The 19,261-nt window shown below is 42.5% G+C and overlaps 1 protein-coding gene across 1 annotated transcript in view; it reads right to left on the reverse strand.

Annotated features, from left to right (window-relative positions):
* Nucleotides 1-3,466: 3,466 nt before the first annotated feature.
* The window catches only part of ANKFN1 (ankyrin repeat and fibronectin type III domain containing 1), a 54,331-nt gene continuing 38,536 nt past the window's right edge, over nt 3,467-19,261 (reverse strand). The window contains exons 12-17 of the mRNA XM_063409708.1: nt 17,133-17,299; nt 15,569-15,719; nt 13,610-13,778; nt 10,013-10,179; nt 6,395-6,614; nt 3,467-4,245 (exon numbers count right to left, since the gene is read on the reverse strand). Of these exons, the coding sequence (XP_063265778.1) occupies nt 3,467-4,245; nt 6,395-6,614; nt 10,013-10,179; nt 13,610-13,778; nt 15,569-15,719; nt 17,133-17,299 (1,653 nt within the window). The remainder of the gene's footprint in view (nt 4,246-6,394; nt 6,615-10,012; nt 10,180-13,609; nt 13,779-15,568; nt 15,720-17,132; nt 17,300-19,261) is intronic.

Below are 19,261 nucleotides of genomic sequence, written 5' to 3' on the forward strand. Positions count from 1 at the left end.
TCAGGGTGTGCTGGTCTGTACATGGGCTGTACCTGAGCCAGCATCAGTGGAACTACTCCTGATTTACACTGGTGCAAAAGAACCTGGAGTGAGGCCCGAGGACAACAGGACTGTCCCCAAACAGAGCTTTACATGAAGTAAACCACAAAAGGTCTGTGCGTTCAGTTTCAAATCTGCTTAATAACTTACTGCAGTTCACAGTACCAAGGTAGATTAGTGCCACACCAACTTCTCCAAGGTCAGATCAGTTTCACGTAGCTTTTCCAAGAAAGAAAATGAAGATAACAATAAACATAAGAAGTTTGTTCCTAGTTTTTTGAAAAGCTGCACAGGTGGTTTTCTGTAGCCTAGTGACAGCCAGGCTTAGTGACACATTCCCGTGTTATGTGCTGACTGCTGTGGAGGCTGAATCTTGCCCGGGGCGCTGTGGTGTGAAAAGGCTGAGGAAGTCCCAGCCTGGCTCTTACTCACCCCAAACCCAGGCTGGGAAGCAGCGGCTGGGTCAGAGCTCCCAGACACTGAGGAGAGGTGACCTCCCCAGCACCAGCAAGGGTGGAGGGGCTGCTGCAGAGCCCCAGCAGAGCCAGATTGCCCCTCCTGTGTCTGCAGAATGTCCAAGCCAAGGGAGGCTCTGGGGCTGCTCCAGGGAGGGCGGGTGCCCTGCTGGCCCTGCCAGCTCCGCTGTGCCAGGCTCTGCCCCAGGGAATGCTGCCCCACCTGTCTGCACAGAATGTATGGGGCCAGCAGCTCCCCTTCGCACTTCTGGGCAGCATTCAGCCTTGTGAATTCCACTTCATGCAATCAAAAGATAAATTATACTTACAAATAAAGCATTCTAGTTACTTTTTGTTTTTCTGTAGTGGAAAAATCAGAGACCCAACCTGATGAAATCTCCATTGTCTGAAAATTCAGGGCCTGTTTACTAAAAATACTTTTTGCTGATGGCAAAGTTCAACACCTTAGAGAAATTCAGAGTAAGTTTCCAAGCTGTGTACCCTATTTTCAAATACACTATACCCTTGTTGTTTGTAAGGCTGTATTGAAATTTTACATAACAGTCACAAGCCGTGCATTTAAACACCTTAAAAGAGTTGACCAGCAACTTAATGCATTTCTTTATACCATGGAGAATTTAAAGATGCACCATCTCTTCCCAAAACACATGAATATTCAGGATAAAATATTCCATCTCCCCTCTCCCTGCTTTCTAGAAAGGTCCAGCAGCAGGAGCAGATAAGAGATTTTTACATCTTTGTCTCACCAGCAGTGTGTGCCTCTCTGCTGGAGATTTTGCTGCTTCTTGCTCTCATTGTTCCTGATGAGCCAAAGCAAAGTGAAGTGGATTTCATTTAGGAACATCTTGTTTTATCTCATCACTTCCTGCAAAAACATATGGCCTCAGTGTACGGTTATTTTATCCTTTAGTAGTTTTATGGCAGTTTTCTTTAGAGGCAAAACAGACTAGGAGAGCCCATGAGAAGTGCTGGACACTGGAAAACTGTCAATTATTTTGGTTCTGCATAGGAGAATTGTCAATTATTTTGGTTCTGCTTGCCTCTCCCTGGTAAAAAGCCTTCTGCTAATAAACAAAATGTAAAGTAACCAGCTGTGAGTGCCCTCAGTGACAGTCAGACGTCTCTGCTTGGCTCTGTGGTGAGCCAGGCTTTCCCCATCCCCAGTTCCATACAATGTGTGCCCTTCTAGCTGCAAATGGGCACTGACACTGCTGCTCCCCCTGCATCTTCTCACCCACAGGAATTTCTGGTGTGGGTCTCATCCAAACCCTGTGGGAGTGAATGGAAGTCTTTCCATCCTCACTTTGGATCAGGTAATGAATGAGTGTTTTTGGTGCAAAAAGTGAACTTCCTGCTCCCAAAAAGAGAAGTTACATTTGTAAATCCCTTATAGAAAATTTTTGCCCTTCCTATCACTGCAAAGACTCTTCTTGGCTTCCACATACTGACCAAGCATAAAATAGTGAATAACATTTTTGAATTTATGGATTGAGTTCACAGGGATTTTAATAGCACTGGGGTTATGGAAGTGCTATTTTAATAAGGATCACAGATCATGGGCCCAAATCCTTACCTTTACCTCAAGGACTTGTAAACTCAACTATTTAACTCAAATCTCTTTATTGGGGGCCTTAGAATGTATCCACCTGGAGGCTGGAAAACTGAAAGGTAGAAGGCTGCACAAACACGGAGTGAGGGAATTTAACCAGCAGGAATGTGGCCTATAAAATTAAACTTCAAGAACTGTTTAAGAAAATTAAAGCTTGTGCAACAGCTGGGGTTTCTCTACACATTAGTTCATTTCTTCGTGACTCCAGTGTTATGGTTCTTATTAATATAGATTTAATTTTTGAGATCATCTTCTCTAGTGCTCCAAGGCTCATTGTGATTGCCAAGGACAAAATCCTGACTCACTGTAACTTGTCTTTACACAATACAGCAAGATACCAACCTCCTTATCATATTAGTATTTCTTTGTGACCCAAAGAAAAAAATCTTAGATTCAAACTGCACCCCAAACTTCCCTCATCTGAATTGCCAGAATATCCCAGCTTCAGACATGGTGATCAAGTACCCCTGGAGTTTATGGTGAATATTCAGGAATAAAAATAGGGGTGTTTCTTTCCAATGAGTGTGTGAGAGTGATGCCAACACAACAAAATGTGCTCTTGTGTAGTGGGGAGAAGAAAAGAAAAACTTTGCTTCAATTTCACATAGACCCTGCAAATTATTTGTCTTGAACCTGGCCTCGTTCTGCCTGCTGTTGACCTCAAAGGTTCATCTCCTGAGCTTTTAAAATAACTTGCTACTTTATTAATTTGAAATCTAAGCTCCTGAAAAAACAGCTGTGTAATAACAGCATTCAGAAATGGTGTTGATTACATTTTCTGGATTGAAAGAATTTTCTTTTCTTTAAATGGCTAGAAAATCTGCGTTATCTGTGTTACTAGACCAGTTAGCATTTCAGTTATATCCAACCTAAATCTATTCAAGAAAAGCTGGAAAGTAGAAAAAATTGAGGGAGATGGTGGGAAACAGATTAATAGACTTTTAGGACACAGTCCTCACATAAGGACACCAAGGATGTTACAACTTCTGCTAACTTGCAGGCAGAACAACTCATGCTTAAAATTTTGCATGCTCAGAGAAACATGGAAGTGAAGAGACCCGGAAAACCTGATTACTCAATTGCACATTGTTATGTGGTGACTGTTATGACTCTACCTGCAAAGCTGCAGATGCCAGTAATAATAATGCTCACTTCATGACAGATGATACCTCTGTGAGACCAGAAATGTGGTGCTAAAGTCAAAAGATTAGGATTCTTCTGAGTGGCACAAGTTGCCATTCCAGGAGCTGGATTTTTACCAGTGGTTTTGAAAGTATGGCCTTTATGATCACAGCGCTCGTATCTCATGTGGAGTGATGGGCAGCAGTGCAGGGTTCTGGGGTTAAAGGGTGCTGCTGAAAACTTCTGGGACAGCAGAACCTGACTGCTCCTCTGGGCCCGTGAGCTGTTGCATAGCACTGTGCACACCCCTGTGTTCTACAGACTCCGTGCTCATGGCCCAGGACTTGCCCTCTTCATCCAGAAATGTTGTTTCATAAGGCTCCACGTGTATCCTGTGGACAGCCTGCCTTGGTTCCTCACACTGGCCTTTCCCATTCTCTGGAAGGCTGGATGCATGAGGCACAAAAGTGCTGCGAGACCCATCACTGGGACTCCTCAGCTGCTCGCTGGAGGTAGGTTCTTGAGACAAATCTGGAGATCTCATGAGATGCTGGGTGTAGACGCCTTCCGACAGAGAGCCCGCCTGAGTCTCGCTGTGCACGCGCAGCCAGCGGTGCTGCCGGCTGAAGTAGTTGTAATGTTGGTGTTTCCCCAGCTTTTTTTTCCCTAAAAAGCCCAGTGGCTGCTTGGAGCTGGAGAACTTGTCCGTGCTTTTCGGTGTAAGCCCTGACACGGTCAGGCTGCTCATCTGCTCCGTGCAGCACTCAGCACCCGTGTCCGAGGCACCGCTCTCTGGCAGGCAGGGCTTCATGTCGAGGGCTTGGAGCACGTTGGGTGCGCTGCCACCCAGGCCAGTGCCAGCCTGCTGGGAGATGTCCTGGCACGAGGAGTAAATCAGGTCCAACTCCCTCGGGCTCAACGCGTCGCTGGAGTCGTAGTCGCTGTCGGTCGGGAGGAACACCTCGGAGCAGCCTTCTTCATCTGAGCAGGGCTGGGAGTCTGCAAGGAGAAGTGGTTAACACTCACAAGACAAGCTCAGCAGAGAAATGGTTAAACTGGCATTTATGTGGGTTTTGTCTTAATTTTAAATCTCCAGTGCTGGAAATGCATGTGTGTTTCCTCTGTGGAATTGCCACGGGCCGAGGTGACAGCAAAGGCAGCCAGGGAGGATTTATCTGGGAGGAGTTATAGACAGGTGGTGGCCGAATTAGGAAAACCAGAAAGAATTAATTTATTATGTTAAAGACAGGAAAAATAATTGAATTTGAATTGGGATTAAGTTCTGAGACAATTTGTTTTCTTTTATCTTGCTTTCACTAAATTTCATAGACATGGAGATATGTGAGAGAGAAAATCTCTAGTCCAGGTTCTGTTTTTATTAAAGATGTCAGTTAAATTCCTCTAGATTTATATCTCTGTAATGGTGAGCAGCGTACAACTAGAAGTGTGGTAAGAGGCTCAAGGCACAACATATGCTGATAAATAAAAACTGCCCTTTTGGCCATCAGGTGCATTGTGTGTCCAAATCCAAAACAGCACATGGAATTCAAATGAGAATTTGTGGACTGAATCTCACACTGGCACTGAAATTGCTGCTGTCTTTTGGTTTCAGAAGGATCAATAAGATAATAAATAGTGGCATGTGTGATAGAATAGATTGATGCTCCATTGCCCTGGATAGTTTATCTTAGATTCCAGGAATTAAACATCGATTTTGTACAGTGCTGACTGTTCACTTGGAGCTTGTGGAAATTGTCATAGAACCCAGCACTAATGAACACAGGGTGTGCAGGACAAGATAAAGCTGCAGTTTGCACTGTGCCAGAGCTAAGGATTATTCTGAATTCATGCTCTGTAATACAGGAGAAAAACTACTCAGGGAGGGGTGCTGAGAAATAACACCACTGTATTATGGAGTGGAGCAAAGCACCACCCCCTTCAGACTTCTTTTCTTTTAACCTCATAAAATCTAATCAGAATAGATTTATTTAATTTTCTTTAACTGTATGAAACTGCCAGTTTGAAACCCCCCCAAATTATTATTACTGTAATGGTCATGGCAATTGTTTAATGCAATATCTGTTGCTTTTGTTTCTACTGTTTCATTTACTTGTTGCTTAAAGACAGCTCAGCAGAACGATGGTTTATCTTTTCCTCCAAAGTCCTTATTCTGTTAGCAAAATGTGTTGCTGTTTCATTTGCTGTTTCATTCATCTTGATTTGCTCTGATCCATTTGTTTCATCAGTTTAATTTTCTGGCTATGCAGAGAAGTAGTAATGCTCAGTGAGGTGGGTACTTATTTGTGTAATTTGTGCAAATCAAAATCCTTTTAAAACCCTGAGAACTCTGAGAGGTGTGTGAAAACTGCTGTTAAACTGGACTATTAGCACTAAAATTTGCTCTATCAAAAGAAAGCAAGAGGGACATAAGAAATAATTGCTGCAAAGCAGAGGAACACTCAAAGCTTGGAAAGGAAATGGCTGTAATGCCTGAGAAACAGAAGGTGGCAAATGGAAACTGGAAAAATTTGAGTTAGATTCTGTCAAATTAATGAAAACAGTAGGGAAGAATAATAGATACATGAGTGATGAGAATGGATTGATAGCTTTTGCTAGCAACTCATGTCTCATCAGTCTAATAAAGCTCTGAATGTGTGTACAATTAATACACAGCCTTCATCAGGGCTCTGAAGAGCTTTTAATAACGTTCTTTACCACAGGCTCTACAGCTGTAATTGGGACAAAGAGAAAGCTCCCTCCATGTAAAAGAGCAGATTGTTGGTGTAGACAAAAAAAATGAAGCAGGCTGCTTTCACCATGGATGGATTTTACTGGAATTCTGGACATCATGGAGAAGCCAGTGATAGCACTTGTCCCTTCCAACCTGGTCATTAAATGATCTGGAACAGTGAGGTGACAAAATTGGCTGATGATTAGCAGTTATTCTGAGTAGCTGAAAGTAAAAAATGATTGTAAAGATTATAGAAGGAACTCAGGATACTGAGTGGCAAATGATTGGTAAAATGATTGTTAAAATACCTCGACAAGTATGGGAAAATTTACTCCTTTTATAAAAAGACATACAAGAACTGTTATAATTAAAAGTGAGTTCAAAGAGTGCTTGGTGAACAAAGAGAAGTTCTCTTACCACTCACAGCTTTTCTCCTCTGGATTCTGGGCTCGGGGGAAGGGGGAGGTGAAGGAAGACAATCTAGATGTGAAGAGGTGGCGCTCATTTTCTTTTGAGAGTGTTCTTCTGAAAGATCCACAAACTTCTTTATGGGCAGGCCTGCTGCTGGCTGCTTGTACCTTGCATACTGCAGTGCTTCTGTGATCCATCTCATGTCCCTCCAGATCTCATCAATTTGCTGTGGAGAAAACAATATTGGCAAAATACAATTAAGTCTGAGTATTAATTCTACCTAAGAATGTACTTTTTCAAGTGCCCAAGTAAGTCTGTAGTGACTGCCAAGAGAGAGCATCAGGATCCTCCAAAAGAACATTCAGATCGAGGTGGTCTGAACTGATTTTGATTAAGAGGTACCTCAATTAAGAATGTAGTTAGGAGGGGTGAACCCAGACCTAAAGTCTGACATGGAAAGAAAATGAAAATTGTATTTTGATGGAGTAAAAATTTGATCACTTTGTAGCCCCTGGAAGTTAGTTTGATTCTGTACTGGAATAAAAGTGAGACTTTTGGAGCATCTTTGCAAACCCAGGTCAAAGCCATTGCTCAGGTCAGACCTAGCTTACATACACGTGTGGATACATAAATGGGGGGCAGAAGCACAGCTAGGAGCCAAACTGCAGTTTCTCCCTTGCCATTTTAGTCTGCATACATTTTAAAAGTAGAAATCTACACAAAAGCAGTTCTAACACATGCCTGTTGATGGCAATAAGAGACAAGTGCCTAAATCAATAGCAGGATGTAGGTTTAAGTATCTCTGCAGAGAGGAAAGATACTGTTTAATGTGGGTCTGAAGAGTGTTTTGATAATGGAACCCTTTCAACATCTTTTAACATCATCTTCAACATCTTTGATGGCTGAGCAAATGTTGCAACCATCAAATGAGAGCAGCTGTGAGTAAATACCCTCCTGCTGCAGTGTCCTTTCTAGAACGTCCCTCTCAGTTTTCCTACTGAAGGCTCTGAATTTCAAGAGAGCTTTTCTATTAATATTGCAGTGTTTGAGGGAAGCTGCTTTGCAGTTACACAGGCTGCATTCTGCAAGAATGCAGTGAGAGTTCTGGGTCAGTAATGGACAGGCAAAAGTGAGGGGTGCTCTGTGCAGTGACAATTGTCTGATAGGGGAGTGACAGAGGGATCAGAGAGTGGCAGAGGGATCAGAGAGTGGCAGAGGGATGGGAGAGTGGCAGAGGGATCAGAGAGTGGCAGAGGGATCGGAGAGTGGCAGAGGGATCGGAGAGTGGCAGAGGGATCAGAGAGTGGCAGAGGGATCGGAGAGTGGCAGAGGGATCAGAGGGTGGCAGAGGGATCAGAGAGTGGCAGAGGGATCAGAAAGTGGCAGAGGGCTCAGAGGGTGGCAGAGGGATCAGAGAGTGGCAGAGGGATCAGAGAGTGGCAGAGGGATCAGAGAGTGGCAGAGGGATCAGAGAGCCTGCAGACTCTCTGATATTTGAAGACAACTTCTCTTAGCTGGAGATACTTCACAGAATGCATTTTCAAAGTGGGAAATTTACTCCCAAGGGGCACTGTAGATGCCAGATTTGCTGGGGTGGTTCCTGATGAGCTGTGCTGGAGGCAGGATAGCTGGGCAGCTGGATCTTGGTTTTGACCTAGTATGGCCATTTTTATGTAAAGGTGAAGTCCCGACTCCAATGATGTCAGTGCAAGCCTTGCCACTGAGTTAATTTGAGCTAAGAATATACATCAATAAGAATAGCAAATGGTTCAGAGATTAATTCATAATCCTGCATAATTTGCAGACTTCGGTGTAGCTCCATGAAGAGAATTCCAGTTAGCAAACATCTCACCTATTTGATTTTAGAGATTTTATACATCCTTTCTGTGATCCTCCTTCAACCCCAAACAAGAACCATCCTGCATGCAGTATATTAAAATGCAAATCCTGTTGGTTTTCCCCCTGGTGCTGTTCTGCAGGACATTGTAATGAACTGTGGTTCTTTTACAATTTAGGAACATTTGAAGCATTACTTGATATAAATTACAGCCTACCTTCGTTTTAGTTTCAGTGTCTGCAGATTTCTTTCCTTTCTTTGTAACATTCTGGTAAAGACTCCAAGCACCTTCGATTCTGGTTGGGGGTTTTTCAATAATTTTTACTTTTCAGTTGCCCTCTGACTCCTTTTCAGAACTGCATTTATATAGACTGCCTTGCTCTTTACAATGTTTGGTTTGTGTAGTGACTTCAACACTGTCTTAGATCTGGGATCACACAAATGCTCTTGCGGTTTCGTGGTCACCACTGAAGATTGCGGTATGTGGTGGGCAGAGATGTTTTTGCCAATAGGTGGAATACAGCTGGTTTTCATTTGAGAGGAAACCTGACAAGCCTAATACACTGTCACAATAATTCAGCACAAAACACTGAAGTTTAAAATGTTCTGCACTGTTTTCCCGGCGTAGATATGTGACTCAAACACTCCAGAGAAGAGGAACACAGAACTGTCTATACAGTACCTGCATGTTAACAGACAAATGCTTGGGTTTGATGTGAAGGATAAAAATTTTCCAAATTCTCCTGCAGACTGCAAGAAAGCTGGATTTTTTGAGTGTGAGAATGGGAGGTGAGTGAGAGTACAGTGGAGCTTCCCTCTCTGCTCTGCTGCAGGTTGCCAAAAGCTCCAAGTGTACAGTGCAAAGGAGGTCTGAATGCAGAACAAAGAGAAATAGAAATATTGTTTTGTTCATAACTGTCCATGGGATAAATGGTGTCTTGGCCCCTATTCCAACAGAAGATAGCTTGAATATTAAGAATATAGAGCTGTAAAGTTATTTGAATCTCTCTTGTAGAAAGACAGGTCAACCATGCCCATAGGTGTACTCTGCAAAAGTCATGAGCTTTATCTATAAATAACCAATTGCCAAAATCGTTTGCAAAAGGACAGGCTTTGCTATGCTGCACAATGGAGTGTACTTCAAAGACTTGATTAGGTAAAGTCTTGATTTGGGAGCAGCAGAGGAAAATCAGGATGAAGGACAGAGAATAAGCAAATTGGACAATTGGTGATCCTCCTGCACTGGGGGCTGCAGCAGTGCCCCTGCATGGTACTGGCCAGGCTCAGAGCTGCTTGTGGGGCCAGCCACACATCTGAAATGCAGAGCTGTGTTTCTGAGTGTGATATTGTTGGTGGAGATTGTCTCCACAACCTAGTCTGCGTTTTCATTTTTATTTTTTTAATTGCCACATTATCATGGTGAAAAATGTCCCCAGTTCATACAGACAAAGAAAAACTCTCACACAAATGAATGCCCAGACATGGTGCTAGCTTACCTCACGTTAGATGGGAGGGAGTTTTACAAGCAGACTGACACATTTCTTTATAACAGTCTAGTATAACTGTCATTTGATTTTACCCGTAAAAATCCTTCTATAAAAGCAACAACTAAGGAAAGCATGTTCTGGGCTTGAATTTCATAAAAACAGAATTGCACTTTTGATACAACTGCTCTTTTTATGATGTCTGTGAATAATTCTCCATTTAGATTTCAAGTTACAGCCCCATGCAATTTTTAAGAAAGCCACCTTAAAATCTCCTTGGAATAGTCAGAAACAGACTATTACCTGTATGTAGTCTATAACTTGCTGGTGTCTTTGTTTGGCTGCAGCGACTTCACTGTCTGAAATTGCTTCCCTCAGGGACTGCTGGGTTTTCAGGGAGTCCAGCTCTATGACAGCAGAAAGGCGGCAATACAGGTTTATAAATTTTTCCTTGTAACAGCAAAAATGAACTGTGAAAAGACCAAGTGCAAAGGAAAATTGTTACATTCTGGTTATGAAATATGAAATCCTTAGCTTTCAGAACACAAATTTTATTAAATATAGTAACTAACTCTGGATGGGTTTCTTTAAGCTAGAAAGAAATAATGCAGGCCTCAATTCTCCTCTCATTTACACTGGATTTACTCTGTAACTTCACTGATTTCAAAAGAGTAATTTCTAATTATATCTAAGTGCAGGGATAATCAGGTCCTTAGTATGCAGCTCCAGAGGCTATCTTGCCCTTGATAGCTTTAATCAGAAAGGCTATTTCTGAGGCTTTTATAGCTCATCATTTCTTTTATCAAGAAAGTAGTGATGTGGCTGGAAAATGAAACTCACATTTTATTTTTTTTAATTGAGTGTTTCAGAATGAAAGGATCATTTTGAAGGCTGATAGCTTTCTCTTGGGCTATGCTGGCTTAAATCAGGAACTTAAATGTAAATGACTCCACAGGAAAAGCATTGCAGTGATATCACAATTTGGGGAAAATAATTGAAACTCTTTTAGGTGTTACCAGACATCATCCTCTGAACTCTGCTGCAGAAGGGTAACACAGCAAGTTCAGACATGACCTCTTGCTCTGTGTAATGTGACTTTGGAGCAGCACAGAACTATCCAAGCTTTACTAGAGGTGACAGGGACAGAACAGCTACAGTGCCGTGGAGCTTTGCAGATGTGAATTTACCTGATGTGTTAAAGCTACATTAGTCCAGAACCTGCTACTGCTTAGGCCAAACTGAGCAGTTACCTCTCCAAATGGCAGCGCAGACATACTGAAACTTGCTGAGGGAGAGCAAGTTTTCAGAAATACTTCCCCATTCATTGGTGCTGCAGTAAATGCAAACATACAGCATGACCTTGTTAGAGCAGCGAGTGCCAGTCGGATTTACTGCTGCTGCTCTTCTGGACTGGGACAGGGCATTTTTCAGAGAGTTCCAGGTGTAAAATGCATATATTCTTCTCATCACAAATATTAAAAAAAAGAAATGAGAACAGTGTCCCATGTCTACTTATCCCTTAAAAACAACATGATTAGAATAATTGAGAAGAATCTGCTGAACGAAGAGATCCAATCATAGAAACATTTTTAGCATTAACAATAAAGACTAATCTGAACACAGAAATCTCACAAAAAAAGAATGAAAGAATGAATTCTACCTTCTGGTTTCAGCAATGCCTAGGTATTGCAGGGCTCCAGTGTGAATAGTGTGTGGTCTCCCAGTACATATGCCATATGTGGTGGACTCTTGAGTGAATTACAGCCGCGGTTTCGGCTCCAGTGCTGAAGTTTTGAGCCTTTGTGGTTTTAAGTCAGACCCTTTAATGTTACTTTAACAAATGTTACTTCAACGTAGTCTTTTGTGGTTATGCAATTATATAGTTGGTAGCCACCAGCTAATGGGGAATGGAAGCTTCTAATATTTGAGATGTGAATCACAGTCACTTTATAGAACATCAGGGATACATATATAATAAGTCATATTGAAATGTCATCTGCCTTTGGCCAGAGGATTGCTTACTTAAAAAAATACTCAAAAGTAAAATTCAGCTTTCCATACTGTTTTCTCCACCATGAACTGCTTTCTCACTGCAGCAGCACTGCTGAACAGAGAGGGCTGCACCAGGAATGCCTTTTGGGAGATGGCTCTGTTGCATTTGTGCCACCATCCCATGCAGGCTCCATTGATTTGTCAGACACATGCAGGCTGTGTCTCTGAAATGAGAGACACTCCTGCCCCTGGCCCATGTCACACTTAATGAGAATCAAACAGTCTGCACAACCTCTAGTGAGGGGATTAATTGCACCAGAGTTTAATGTGCTCTGTGCATTGATTTGCATAGCAAGGCAGCAGGCCTCTCTCACCAGGAGAAATGATGTGCTCCATGCTCAGTGGCCAACAGGCTTTAGGATGGCACAGCAGAAGATAAAGGTCTGGCTTTAGGGCACTGCAGCCATGGCCATGTGACCCAAAGCACTGAGCTAACTCTTCTCATTCAATCACATTAGCTTTCCTTTGAAGAGGTAACTTTTCCTTGGCAGACTACACCGTGTATTGTGTGGCTGTCCCACTCATAATTGTATGGAGGCTCAGCTGGCATCTGTCCTCCCACAGGCAGCAGAAACCCCCAGAGCTGTCACAGTGTGCTGGGGCTGATGTGGCACAAATCCAGTGCTGTGTTCCTGCCTGATCCAAATGAAATCTGTGCTGCTGGGTGATGGTAGGTCATGGATGAGTTGTGACTGCAGAAACACAGGCAAGGCAAGACACTCCAATAATTTCTGATCTACTACATAAGTGATTTGAGCAGCACTTGGCACACAGGAGACAGGAAGGTAATGGTGTCACATCACACCTGAGAGGGACATCACCAGGGACACAGCTGCCACTTTCCTGCAGTGGCTCCTGGTGTACTGACACGATCAGTTTTGGCTCATATCTTTCTCTCTTCTCCAAGGCAGAGGAAAGAAAGATCCCCAGTTTTACAGGCCAGAATGAAACAGAGCAGACTGATGTGTAAGGCTCAGCAGCCCCCACATTTTAATATTCTTTCTAAAAAAGAACTATTAAGTCTTTATGAGCTGCTTTTATGTGGAACTTTTTCTTTTCTCTGTGGACCAAAGAAGAAGAAATGAGAAATAGAAGACCTGAAGCTAAAGCATCTTATGCCTTCTGTGAAACAGCTGGAAAATTCTGTTTTGGTGAATACTTGCCCAGTCAGCAATGCAGTGGGAGAGGAGAGATGTGCTCTCCAAAGAAAGAGATTTGAGTCCAGAGGTTTTGGCATTTTTCACAACATGCTTTTGCTGCACCATGGCAATAGGACAGTCTCCTGCATTTTTCCAGGTACCAAAGGGAAATGTCCCTCCCATGGGAAAATCTGTTCAGACTTTTCCCAAAGCTGTGAAGGAGTCAGACCTTGAGCAGGCCAATCTGCAGTCAGGATCTGCATCAATCCCCATTACAGAACCAGCGATTATCCTTGTGACAGCTTGGAGAGATGTCCTTTGCATCTGCTGTCACACTCCAGCCTTTCTGTGTCCTGTGTAATTTCTCTTGGTGTTTTAAAGAACATTGTCACACTCCAGCTTTTCTGTGTCCTGTGTAATTTCTCTTGGTGTTTTAAAGAACATCATCTTGCAAAGAAGCTTGCAGACACATAGAGCATAGCTGTGGGCCTTGCTCTCTGCTTTGCATTTCAATAACGATGCCTACAGTGAATGCTTTAAGCGCCCTGCTCCCTCTGTAACTTGTACACCGTTATAGGGAGTGTTGTTGCCAAAGCCATCATGTGATTTATTGACTCTCCACTGGGACAAGGGGGAAAACAGATACAACTTTGTGATTTTATTATAAGGAGACTGGGCTAATATTTCTAGGAGAAGCAAGCTACTATACCGAGTTCAAACATCTGAAGAGGGAGGTTAAGAAATCCTGAGTGTGGGGTGTAAGGATTATTCTGTCCTGGGGCAGTGCAGACGTCGTCTGAGGCGGGGAGCAGGAGAAGAAAGGAGACATTGTGACCCAGCTCCAACACCTCCTGTGTGTACAGACGGAAGTGCTTAGCCTGTACAGGGACACGCGCGGGGGAAGGAATAGGAGAGAATTACAACATGGCACTTATATAAACAACACCCCAAATGATATAAAACATTAAAGAAAATTTGCACAACATCAAGCTCGGAATTTTTATAAAACGTAAATATTTGGGGCGGGGGGGGGTGGTGGTGGCTAAATGTGGGTTCATGTCACTACATAAAATAAAGATTTAAAGCTGCAATGTTCCACATTAAAACAACACACACAGGCACAACCCCCCTGAAAACAACATTTATGTTTCTTATTAGGCAGAAAATGATCACATGCCATGTGCTTTTCAAGATTATGATTGCATAATTATGTGAAAACATGAAAATGGATTCAATTAAAAACCTTTAAGATTCAATTTAGGGTTGGTTAAGAGAAATATGCAGCTCTCCCTCAACACAGCACTGAAAAGGTTTAACAAGTGCTGCAGCAAGAGAAAATGGCCCAGGCAGAAGTGGCCTGAGGCTGCTCAGAACTGCTGTGTGCAGCACTGCCTTCTGCCCTGGCTGTGCCCCAGTGCCACTGTCCCTGCTCCTGGTTACCACAAAAATAACAAAAATACATAAATAAATCCGTGGAATTAAAAATGCAATTCATTAACATAAAAATCTGGTGCTGAGCCATCAGACCATTTGCTTCTGTGTTTAAGTGCAAGGTCATGTTGATGTCTGTCTCTCAGGCACAATAGATGAGCTCAGATGCTTGGCTGAGCTGCAGCCTCAGGAACATACTGCACTCTGATTTCAATATTTTAGTCCTTAACTAAAAGAAGAAGAAAAAAGTTGCACAAAAGTTATAACCTCCAAGCAAATGCAGTAACATAGAGACCTGTACAGAGCCCTATTGAATTAGAGTGACTGACCACAAGGCAGCACACCATCTGTCTTAATTTTGGATTTACTTGAGTCTTACTTGGCTCTTCCCAGGCTAGAAGGTGAAGCACTGATGGATTCCTTTTTAAAAGCAAAGCCTAAACCTTTCAAAATCAAGAAATGTAGAACCAGATTAATTTATTTTAAGACCACATCTTTCTAGCTGCACAAACAGACCTTGAAGTGAATATAAAGATGATTTACTTCTACTTTAAGACCTCTTTACCCTTGCAGACCAAAATAAAATGGAATTCATGGAAACAAGAAACAAGCTTCTAAGCTTATTTTTTCATGTGTGTTTCACATCAGAGATTGTTCTCCCTGACTTTATTTATTCACATATGCATTTCTTGTACCTAAATGTAAAGCCAGAAGCCAGACACCTCTCCTCACCCACAGCAATCTGGAGGTCTGGGACTTTGTGTTTTAGAAGGGGTACATTCATCTGTGTGCAAAAGAACAGCAAAATGCTGTGTTCTTACCAGGCCTTTCCTACAGCCTCACTCAAAGCCTCCCAGAAAACAGCCACTTGCTGTGCTTGCCTGCAAAAATGCCTCTTTTTCTTTGTCAGCTTGGTAAAGGTGCTCAAAACTACTACTTTCGTGAAAAAGTGCTTATTTGCACCTGCCTGAAGTTGCACAAATAAGGTAAAAGATGAAAAAAATAGCAGGTAGTTGGAATTTGTCTCTTAATTCTTGAATGTTCACATGTCCAGGACAAGAATGTTTTCCTGAAGATGTTCCCCCTTACAATAATGGAATACAAAACTTCTCTGCCTTGCTTTTCTTGCAACCCTGACATTAGATTCCCTGCTTTTCAGTGACACAGTTTGTAGCTTTTTGTTGCATTCTTAAGAATGGGGTTTTAAAAAGGTTTTAAATCCCACAAAGGCAAGTACCTGATGCAGAGGTAGATTGATCTGTTTGAGGAGAGCTTTCACTGCCGTCTGGAGCTCATACAAGAACAATTGAGTAGGGCAGTCTGAAGTATGATCCATACTTTCCACGGATTCTGAGCCAGAAAGTGTTTGGATCCATTCCCACTCATCTCTGTATGTTGAGTCAAGTTAAAATTAGAAATATAACAACAGTTCAAGGCACAAGCAGGAATTCAGTGTATGTGCATTTGGGATCTGTTGATCGTTTAATCCTCATATACCAAAACATTCTAAACTTGTGCAATCTTGATTGAACTTTGAAAAGTTTTATTTTTTTAGCACATGTACATCAGGCTGAACATTCCTCTGGAAGTCCAACTGCCTTTGAAATATTTCACTAAGGCTTCTTACTTCAGGTTTTCTCTTTCACATTCTTCATTCCCTATCTACCACAATATTTTAAAAAACATGCATTGGAAATTGCTACAATTAGCAGGAGGTTTGATCTCTGTGAAGGACTATCTTCTACTCACTGCAGCCAAAGAACTTCCTGCTCTCCTCCACATGTCTCTGTTTGAGACCTGATAAACGTTGGAATCATAGTTCTGGATCCAATCCCTAATTCCCCCTGCCTAGTAGTCACTCTTGAATAGCAGCCAGCATCAAACATTAAAAAAAGAATGTACAGGAAACCCCACTACAAGACAAGTAATAGTTGTGGTATAATCTGTTCCTAAGTAAAGATCTGATCCTAAACTTCAAGAGTCAGGGATTATTACATACTCTGAAGCTTTGGCCTTTATATTCCTTCCAATGTTGTCGTTAGGATTCGCTGCTGCATCCTGGATATCTGTGTTGTCTACGTAAATATCCTGTTCCTTTTTCCTCATGCAAAATTCTCAGCTGGTTGTTGAAATGATGTGGGATTAAAAAGCTCCAGAAAAAGGTCAGTAAAATGTGTTGCCCTCTAGGCAGGGACCAGGGAGTACAGCAGGGCCCTTGCCAATGGATAAGGGAAGCAGTGGACAAGGGGAAAATGCCTTTCCCAGAGCACAGCAGTTTGCTGGCTGGTTGCATTTATAATTATGTTTTTCAATTGCTGTGTGTTTGCTGTGGTTTAGGGTGAAAAAACCAGATATCACACAAGAGAATAAACAGAAGAATTCCCCACACCAACACCCCATAGTCAGTGAAAATGCCTGGAAAGGGTGGCACTGAATCCACTGAGGGCTGAGTCAGGGCTGCAGGCTACGATCTTCCAAACAGGTCATTACCCCTGTGCAGAACTGGAACAACCATGGAGCACCATCCTGAGAAACCAATGGGCCCCTATCCCTGTGTTCTGGGTAGCTCTTCAGACTGCTGGGAACACTCAAGCTCACCAGTTTAGCTCAGCAAGGCTCTCTGGAGTGGCACAGACCAGAGCCAAACCCTCCAGCCACACACCAGACCCAAACCGTGCTGCCACCTACGATTTTGCAGCTGCAGAATTGCTTTGGCATTAATATTTGATCAATGGTTTCAAACTGAAAACAACTATTTTATCTCTCTCTCTCTGGGTAGTCATATTTATATATTCACTTACTTGGAGACGTTGCTGTTGTCTCGGATTTTGACGTGACACAGGACATTGGGCAGCTTCTGCAACACGAGCACTTTGATCTGATCCACGGAACTGCAGAGCTTAAGGTAACCCAGATACAAGCCAGGAGGGAGGCGCTGCTGACTCCGTTTGTGATAGGAAAGTATGTCCTGTTTTAAGGGAAAGGATCCTACATAAAAATCTCATCTTTTGGTCCACATAAGCAGAAGAGTTTGGGAGCAAAAAGCAACAAAAATTTTTACAGTCGTCGTAGCCAATTCAAAAAACATTTAAGCACATGCTTAAGCATATGAATAATCTCTGATACTTTGGGTGCTTTGACAACTTCTCACTTAAAGCCATACACAGGATCTCTAAGGTCTCCATGTCATGCAAGAATTGGCTCTGACAACCTGAGATTTCAATCTTCTGCACTGTGGTGTTTAAACTGGCTTAAATAGCCCCCACTGCTCCTGTCTGATCATTTCAGTGGTGAGCCGGGTCAGGGAACCGATTCCTCCGAAAAACAACTTGGGAAAAGGAGCAGTTGTTTTTCAGCTGAGCAGTTCCCTGGTTTGGGTTTGGTTTGTGGCTACACAGAGGGAGCAGAGCAGCACTGGAGAAGAGCAGGGAGAGAGGGGCTGCAGGAGCCAGGACTGTCCCCAAGGAGATCCCAGCCTCCATCTCCCCAAAACCTGCTCTGTATCACCTGCTGTCAACAGGAAGGCCTCTGTCAGCATGGGGGTTGGTAGTTTGCAAAATTGAATTAGTGGCAGCGTTTTCTGAACAAATATCTTTATCAACAAATAGAGCTTAGAAGAATTCAGTATTGATGGTGAATTTGCTGAGGCCAGGAGACATTTTTAGGGCTATGTCTAGCAGTTCTCCAAAACTACCTGAAAAATGATGTCTGCTGCCATCCATCCTGAGAAATGTGTGCTTCTGCAGTGGGTGAGGATTAAGACACCTGGCCCCATGCCTTTACTCTTGGAACCATCAAATTATCTGCCAGTGCTATGCTTGGCTCTGACCAGTGCAATTAGACCCTCATTTTCACAAGCACTTCATGAACAAAATACCCACTTGATGATTAAACAAGTAATAGAAGAAAGGGTGGGCATTAGATAGGAATGTGTAAACCATTAGGGGAACATTTTTTCCACTAGGATCTCTGTGGAAATCTGATCAGGCCTGTATTTTGCTTTTCCTAATATAAAACTTTTGCCCAGATTGACAATTTTCTGCACATTTAACACATTGTAATACATTAAATCTAGCATAGATCAGGTAAGTTTTACTGTCTTTTGGCAATTTTTAAACGTTCCTAAGACCTGGTAACATACATTTTGATTGCCTGTCGCTTCCCCATATGAAAAGCAGAGTCTGTGCCCAAGAAAGTGCCTCTAATTCAAAAATTAACCACAGCAGCCATCAAGTCATGGATAGTGCTAAGGAAGAGACTGAGACAATGATTTGTCTTGTATTTTGGGAAAATGTGCAGCAGTATTAGGTAGACTGGCTGCTGTTACCTACAGAAAATGTGTATTAATCTTGACATGAACTGTCTCTGTTTCATGTTAGTTCAGGGATAATTCTTGAAGGGCTGAACCCCCATCTCAGGGATGGTAACTGAGCTGAGTGTGCCAAGCAGCTTCTGAGATCACCCCTTACCTTGGCATTTTTCTAATTGTGAGTCTAGGAGCATGTGATGCAGAAATTAAAGGAGGGTTATGGTCAGTAAAGGATTCTTTAGCAGCTATACCAGGCTCCAAGGAACCCTGAACCCCACAGAACAAGGTTATTAAATAGAACAGTGAAGTTTAAAACCTAGATTTAGTTTTCAAGGTTGGATGGAAAAATCTTACGGAGTATAGAAATTCTAAGTGTCTGTATAGGTGCTTAAGGACATCCCAGAGAATTTTAAAGCTTTTTTATATCCCTTGCTACAAAATTCCACAGCCTGGTTTCCCGAAATCGATAGAAACTACTATTCTGTGCTAGGACTTTGAAGTAATTTCTTTAGAATCTCATGGATATTTTGCATATTAAGGATCTGATCCCAGACCCACTGGAAGTAATATAAGTCCTTGCTCTCAATGGGAGCCTTGCCATTAATTTTATTGGGCACTGGA

This window comes from Prinia subflava, chromosome 12, assembly GCF_021018805.1.
Source record: "Prinia subflava isolate CZ2003 ecotype Zambia chromosome 12, Cam_Psub_1.2, whole genome shotgun sequence".
Taxonomy (NCBI): domain Eukaryota; kingdom Metazoa; phylum Chordata; class Aves; order Passeriformes; family Cisticolidae; genus Prinia; species Prinia subflava.